Raw genomic sequence first — 7,500 nt, 5'->3', positions numbered from 1 at the left:
GGAAGTATTCAAGTCACTAGATGAATGGGAGATCAATAACCTATCAGACAGTGCTGTATTGAGGAAAAATGACGTGCCTTTCCTGCTCCCCAAAATAGAAATTATTCTCGGTTTTCACCCACATGACAACCGTTGCTACCCGCCATGTTGGAGGACAACCAAGCGTAAACAAACACACGAGGTCTACTGTTCTGCTTAGATGTCGGACAAAAACATTTTCATTTTCATCATGGTCTTGTGTTTAATGGCGAAGTGTCGCTCTAGAACTGTTCGTGATAAAGAAATTTCTTTATTTCGAGTTCCTGCATTGGTAAAAAATAGAGAAGAAGCCTGCAAAGAGCTGTCGATTGAGCGACAAAGGAGGTGGTTGTCTGCCATTAGCCATTAGTCTGCCAACATTTCGTACAGGGAAAACGGGCAGCCTTTTGGGATAAATGGAACGGTGACTGGGTGCCTACATTCAATTAAGGCCATTCGAAGAAAGTAGCATGCAGCAATGACGAGGTACAGATGGCGTGAGGCGAACGAGCAAAAGAACGCTAAAAAAGACAACACGAAAGGGAGTCAATGGAGAGAGCTGCTAAATTAGCAAAGCTGAATGAGAATGGAGATAGCAAAGAAAAGATTGAATTTTATTTTCCATCGACATCGAATGATAATATTGAAAGTGCCAGCGAACGTGGAGGCCAACATTGCGATCCTGTGTCTGAAGTTACCACGAAACTCATTGGACTTCAAATTGCGGAATCAAGCACCCAAACATCTAAAACTGTTGTGCCTCCTGCTTCCTGAACTTTCATTTCCGGTCGCGTTGCTATGATACCAATGACGTCAGCCCGTTGCTAGGGACCTCGTCCGCACGTGTAAAGGAAATGAGTTGAGTTTTGTCAAAATGTGCGTGAGAAAGCGATGTTGTTGAACGTTCTGAATGTAAAATCGGAGAATAAAGTTGCACAAAACGAACCAGGAGAGTTTTATCGTCGCCCAGCAGCGACATTTGGTCCACCGAGCCGGAGATTGTGAAATCAAGGGGAAAATCGCCGAGTCAAGCTGTAAGACAGCCGTGAAAATGAGGGTAATTGTGTGTAAAATTTATCATCGAACCACCTGGTTCAATACTGTGGAAGAGTCATTCAAGTCGTGCCAAGATGAGTGCCTCAAACAGAGAAGAAGGCAAAACACCTCGACTGTTCACACCAAGTGAGTCTACTACTTCAAGTAAACGTTCCGTTTTGAGAAAGAAATTGCGAGCTGAGAAGTTAGCACTGGAACTAAAAACAGCCGAGTAAACGTTTGCAAATGAGATCGAGTGTCTGGGAGCCGAACAACAGAAGCGTGCAAAGCTCTTGGAACTTCAAAAGAAAGCTGAAGAATCAAGATTGGAATGTGAATTCGAAGATGCCATCGCCCAGGAAGAAGGTATGTCAAATAAAGGTGATATTGATGAAGAGTTAAATGAATTACCTTCAGACAGTGTGAACGATTGGGTCTCACGCTTAGACCTGGAAATTACTGAAAACAATGTTGTTGAAAAACCTCACATGGAGAAAGTTAAATCCACCAAACCAGAGGTCATAACAGAGGTTTCTAGTGAGCCCCGTAAAAAAGAGACATGTGAATCTTTTATTGCTAAAGGTGAAGCTGAGTTGAAAACCTCTGCCACAGGAGACCCTAGTGTGCAAACGTCAAAGATAGATCAGTTGTTTGAGAAAATGCTGCCAGCCTCTATGAAAATCGTTAAACCAAGCGTGCAGAAGTTCAATGGAAATCCACTAGAGTACTCAAAATTCAAAGCAGCATTTAATGTTGAAGTGGATAAAAGGAAGTTTATGATGCAACAGACAAGCTTAAATTTCTGTTAGATTCTGTGGATGGAAGTGCAAAATCATGTGTAGCGAAATTCATGCCAGGTTGAGATAAATACGAGGAGGCATGGACTGCGCTCCAGGAGCGTTTTGGTCGTGTATACACAGTGGTATCAGCTGCGAAGAAACGTATAGATCAGTTTCCGACCATAGTGAAAGAAAATAGTGTGCGGATCCGGCAGTATCAAGAAATAGTTTCTGAATTGATAGGCATTTTCAAAGAGCATAACTTTCTTCACGAGCTTAGCTCGCAAGTCCCTGAAGCAACTGTTTCTAAACATCCCATACGCCTTTGCGGGAGATGGGTCGAGTTTGTTGAAGGAAAACCGAAATTGTCAACCTGGGATTCATTTGCAAATTGACTAGAGAAAGAGGCAAAAATTAGTGAGTCCAAGCAGCAGTGGATGCCAGAGAAGAGAGAGTGGAATCATTCAGATACATCTAAAGTTGATAGGCGTAAGGCAGCTGACAAATCCCTACCTGGGCTGTTTGCAGGAGCCACGGGAGAATCTTTACATGCCAGCTGTGGAACAAAGTGCCCAATTCACCAGTCCACTAATCACACTTTGCAAGAGTGCAAACGATTTCAGAGAATGTTTTCAAAGAAGGAGACAGTTGTCGAGGAACACAAACTATGCTTATGTTGTCTATTACCCCGTCATCGTCTGCGTAAATGTCGTAGTAAGAATAGATGCAAAGTTGAAAACTGTGACATGTGTCATCATACCCTTGTACATGAAGTCGACTTGAGATTTATTGAACGGGCAAAAGCGAAACGTGAATCAGAACAAGTGCCAGAAGTTGAAAGGAACCCAGTTCCTGTCTCCCTGGAAGGTAAAGACTCATCACCACGTCAGGCTGTGGAGCCTTTTGAGGAGTATCAACAATCAGCATACATAGGTTGTGAGACTGGTGGTCTTGCTTTGGTTGAAGTACCTCCCATAGTTGTCTTTGGAGAAACAGGAAAACAGCAGGTGATGGCATTGCATGACTCAGGCTGTAACACAACGCTTATAGATGAAAGCTTAGCGCTCTCACTTGGGCTTCAAGGCAAAGAGGTAGATCTCGAAATTCAAGGAGTAAATGCGCCATACGCATCTGTGGAGGAAAATGAAGCCCCTTTTGCCAACTAGTTCAGGTAAAAACATACAAGGCGTCATCCTCGTTGAGGACAGTGGCGTTGTTTCCGACCCTGGGCGTGTGGCCAAAGTCTTTAGTGATTACTTTGCCAATATTATCCAGCTAGGGCATAGATCTGACACTGACTACACTGACCATCCGAGTATAAGGGCAATAAGCAATGTTCGTTTCTCAAGCGAGTTTAATTACTCCCCAGTCAGTACTTCATATATCTGTAACATTTTAGATCACCTTAATCCGAGAAAGGCAGTTGGGGTAGACGGCATTTCACCACGAATCTTGCGTTTGGGATCCCCAGTACTTGCCGAAAAGGTGACTAATTTGATCAACTTTTGTATCCTGAATCGTTCATTGCCGTCTGAATGGAAGCAAGCGCGCCTTACTCCTGTCTTCAAACGGGGAGTTGACACGGACAAAGCAAACTACCGCCCTGTCTCAATATTAACTTTGCTATCTAAAGTGTTTGAGAAAGTCATTTACGACCAAACTTGGAATGCATTTCATAACGTTTTGTCTTCAAACTTATCTGGATTTATGAAAACTCACTCTTGCTGCACTGCATTGCTAAAAATGACGGAAGATTGGAGGAGCAGTATTGATAACAAGGAAGCTGTAGCGGCGGTCGCTGTGGACTTGAGCAAAGCGTTTGACGCCATAGACCATAGCCTTCTGCTCGCGAAGTTGAAGGCCTATGGCTTTTCTACACGTGCCTTGGAACTGATGTCCACCTACCTGCTAGGTCGTCAACAATGTGTCAGATTAGATGGCGTATGCTCTGACTTCAAAACAGTTAAATCTGGCGTTCCTCAAGGTTCACTATTAGGTCTGTTGTTGTTCAACATATTCATTAATGATTTGAATTTTTGTGTTCCTAATGTCCCATTGCGGCTGTACGCTGACGACACGACTGCCTACCTGTCAGATGTATCTCCCACCATTCTAGAATTTTCCTTCAACAAGGATCTCCAGGCTCTTTCGTCGTGGTTTGAGTCCAACTATTTAACAGTGAACTGTGCTAAGACTCAAGCATTATCTGTCGGACCCTGTGCCTATCATTATTCTTTATTTCTTAATAATGCTCAAATAGAATTTCTCCGATCTATTAAGATTCTTGGAGTAACTTTAGACAAGGACTTATCCTATAAAGAACACATATCAGATCAACTAAAGAAAGCCTATGCCAAGGCTTCTGCTCTGAGAAGAATAAGGCGTTTTCTTCCTCATGATGCAATGATAAAACTTTATAAAGCATTTATATTACCTCATCTCGAATACTGTGGTCCTTTGTTTGTAGGCATAGGTACGGGTCAACACAACCGTCTCGAAGATGGCAACTGTTATATTTTGAGAACATTAATCGGGCACAACAAGTCAATGTCATACGACGAACTGCTCACTGCGGCTAGCATGAAATCTTTATATTGTAGGCGCTTACATCAAGCGTTAATACTTCTTTTTAAATGTCTAAATGTTACGGGTCCTACATATATTGCTAGCCTTTTTAAATACAGGCATACACCGTATAGGCTAAGAGGCGAGGGCTTGAATTTGGAATTACCTAAATTTAATTGTAAATTTAAGAAGAATTCTGTCACTTATTCATTAACTAAGTTATGGAACAGTTTGCCTTCTCATGTGCGTCTTTCAAGTGATTCTAGTGACTTCAGAAGTAAATTGCAGGATTGCAGTTTTTTAGAACGTGTCTTATAGTGTACAATCGTAGCTTTTAACTGCTTTTAGAACGAGTTTTAGAGTTTTCCAAGTCACGTTTTTAGTATGTGGCTTTTTAGAATTGAATTGTATTATATGGCTGTAATTATTATAGATTTTATTTATACACGTTCGTATTTTGAACGAGTTTTATAGGTCTTTGACATAACGTGTTAAAATAAATGATTGCTTGATTGATTGATGATCAGAAGGTGTTTGCTTCCCAGCACATCAAGAAATGCCATGTCCCACGAGTCGGAAAAGAGGAAGTCAAGTACTCCTTGTGAGATGTGAAGACAATTCCTAGCCTGAATGGTCCGGATCAGAAGTTGAAGTGGTCAACAATCAAGCATGAGTATCAACATCTGAAGAACTTGGACTTGCGTGACACTGACACGGGTCCAGTGCAACTCATAATTGGAACTAACAACTCTACCAAAACAAATTCTGAAACACTCAGGTCAACCAGAACTTGACAGGGTACCTTATGCAGTTGAGACCCCACTTGGATGGGCGGTGACTAATTGGTTACCTGGTGAGCGAAGAGTAGCATCTCCATAAAATGGGTTCAAAGTGTATGAAAGAAGTTCAGTTGAAAATGAGGAGCTGAAGCAGCTGGTCATGGCTCAGTCAGAGATAGAAACGTTGGGCGTGGTCAAGCTAGCTGATCCAACCCGTTCAATTGAGAACAAGCGAGCATTGTCACTGATGGAAAAGACAACCTTTAAGAGTGTGAATGAAGATGCGTATGTGTCAGGTCTACTGTGGAGAGATGAGGAACCATCTCTGCCCAACAATTACGGAATGGCAAAGAGGAGGCTACAATCCCTAGAGAAGAAGTTTGAGAGCTGTCCCGAGATCAGAGAGAGATATGCAAAGTCAATCCAGGATGACATTGAGAAGGGCTATGTGAAGAAACTGAGTGAAGGGGAAGTACGGTGCGATAGTAAACTGACTTGGTACTTACCACACAGATTTGTCATTAATCCCAAAAAACCTGATCGCCTCAGAAGAGTCTACGATGCATCAGCAAAATTCATGGGACAAAGTTTGAACGATAAGATCTACACAGGACCAGATCTTCTGTCCTCTCTGTTTGGAGTTTTCCTCAGGTTTTGCGAAGGAAGAATTGCAATGGCCGCTGATGTGAAAGAAATGTACCATATGCTGCGTCTCCCTGATCGCGATAAGCCAGCATTGAGATTCTTATGGAGAGACTCTCTGATAGAAGAACCAAGGGTGTACCACTTCGAGAGAACAGTGTTTGGAGAAGTGTCTGCACCATCCAGAGCGAACTACACTATGAGGCGAAATGCTGATGAGAATGGGGAAGATTTACCTTTGGGTGTGAAAGCTGTCTACCAGCACTTTTACATGGATGATGGTCTACCGTAAACAGATTCTTGCGAGGAAGGTATTGAAATGAGGAAGCAGATGACAGAGTTGTTGCGTCGTGGAGGTTTCTGCCTACACAAGTGGCTGACAAATGACCCAGACGTCTTGGCAACCATCCTGGAGAAGGATAGATCTCCACGAGTCCTCGAACTAAGTGAAGATAAGTTACCAACAGACAGAACCTTGGGGGTCATTTGGGATGCCCAAGAAGATATGCTCCAGTTTACCAAACTAAAGGATGATCCAGGTGCGACAAAGAGGAAGATCTTGAGTCAAGCATTCTCTGTTTGGGATCCACGAGGACTTCTCCCATTCTCAATCAGAAGTAAAATCATATGAAGTACGGCTGGGATGACGAGTTGAAAGAAGCTGATCTACGAGAGTGGCGTGAATGGCGCAAGGAAGCAGAAAAGCTTGATGAAGTGAGAATTCCGAGAGCTCTTATCCAAGAACAGAAACCTGTACAAGAGACTGCACTTCATGTGTTTTGCAACGCTAGCCAGAATGCTTATGGCGTGTGTGCCTACTTAAGACGAGCGTTTATAGATGACACAGTAGAGTGTAGTCTTATAGCAGGAAAAGGCCGTGTTGCTCCATTAAAGTCACAGTCTATCTGCTGATTGGAGCTTAAGGGAGCTTTAGTTGCTGTGCGGTTAACTCAAACACTGGTAGAAGAAATGGTTACAAAGATAGAGAAGATAACTTTCTGGAGTGACTCCACCACAGTCCTACATTGGATCCACCAAACGAGCTCCACTTACAAAGCATGCGTCGGTAACCAGGTGTCTGAGATTCACACAATCATGAGTAGTCTGGAGGCCACACTAGGGGCGGGCGCTGTGAGTTGGAGATATGTGCCGACAGACGCCAACCCTGCAGATGACATCAGCCGGGGACTAAGTCCTACGGAATTTGACGAGGGCTTTCGCTATATTAGTGGACCCAAGTTCCTGTATGAATCAGCAGAGCTCTGGCCAGAAAATAAAGTCAAAGCACCCTGCGAGAACGATGACATCAAAGAAAAGAAGAAGGAAAGATGGGCTGGAGCATCTCAGGAAAACAAGGTCCTGTGTCCTTTCTAGCCTGACAGAAAGGAAGAAGTGGAAAGAGAAGAAACAGAACCTCAAAGAAGGAGATGTTGTGCTAGTTGCTGAGCCAAATTAGCCGCGAGGTGTATGGCCGTTGGACAGAATCGTGTCCACTCATCCTGGGCAGGATGGGTCAGTTCGGAGAGTATAAAAGGCCAATCACAAAACTTTGCTTTGTACAGGAGGCGGAAGAGGAAACTTAAAATCGTCTCGACAAACATTGTGTCTCGACTAGGGGCGGGGATGTGCCTCCTGCTTCCTGAACTTTCATTTCCGGTCACGTTGCTATGATACCAATGACA

General features: G+C 43.3%; 3 protein-coding genes across 3 annotated transcripts; all 3 read left to right on the top strand.

Moving 5' to 3' along the window:
* The first annotated feature begins 2,269 nt into the window (after positions 1-2,269).
* On the top strand, positions 2,270-5,002 carry LOC138057859 (uncharacterized). Its single transcript, XM_068903772.1, has 2 exons — positions 2,270-2,965; positions 4,925-5,002. The coding sequence occupies exons 1-2, from the start codon at positions 2,270-2,272 to the stop codon at positions 5,000-5,002; spliced, it is 774 nt and encodes a 257-aa protein (XP_068759873.1).
* A 334-nt stretch (positions 5,003-5,336) lies between these two features.
* LOC138055522 (uncharacterized) lies at positions 5,337-6,110 on the top strand. Its single transcript, XM_068901438.1, has one exon. The coding sequence runs from the start codon at positions 5,337-5,339 to the stop codon at positions 6,108-6,110; it is 774 nt and encodes a 257-aa protein (XP_068757539.1).
* Positions 6,111-6,137: 27 nt separating this feature from the next.
* Positions 6,138-6,449, top strand: LOC138055521 (uncharacterized). The gene has a single exon (XM_068901437.1). The coding sequence runs from the start codon at positions 6,138-6,140 to the stop codon at positions 6,447-6,449; it is 312 nt and encodes a 103-aa protein (XP_068757538.1).
* Positions 6,450-7,500: the final 1,051 nt, after the last annotated feature.

This window comes from Montipora capricornis, chromosome 7 (assembly GCF_036669925.1).
Source record: "Montipora capricornis isolate CH-2021 chromosome 7, ASM3666992v2, whole genome shotgun sequence".
In the NCBI taxonomy this organism is placed as follows: Eukaryota; Metazoa; Cnidaria; class Anthozoa; order Scleractinia; family Acroporidae; genus Montipora; species Montipora capricornis.
Note: the sequence above shows the minus strand (reverse complement) of the source record. Positions and strands in the feature narration are given on the sequence as shown.

Coding starts and splice junctions, on each gene's coding strand:
- LOC138055522 (XM_068901438.1), top strand. CDS start 5,337: ATGGCTCAGTCAGAGATAGAAACGTTGGGCGTGGTCAAGCTAGCTGAT.
- LOC138055521 (XM_068901437.1), top strand. CDS start 6,138: ATGAGGAAGCAGATGACAGAGTTGTTGCGTCGTGGAGGTTTCTGCCTA.
- LOC138057859 (XM_068903772.1), top strand. CDS start 2,270: ATGCCAGAGAAGAGAGAGTGGAATCATTCAGATACATCTAAAGTTGAT. Junction 2,966..4,924: donor TAAATGCGCCATACGCATCT/GTGGAGGAAAAT, acceptor ATTGATGATCAG/AAGGTGTTTGCTTCCCAGCA.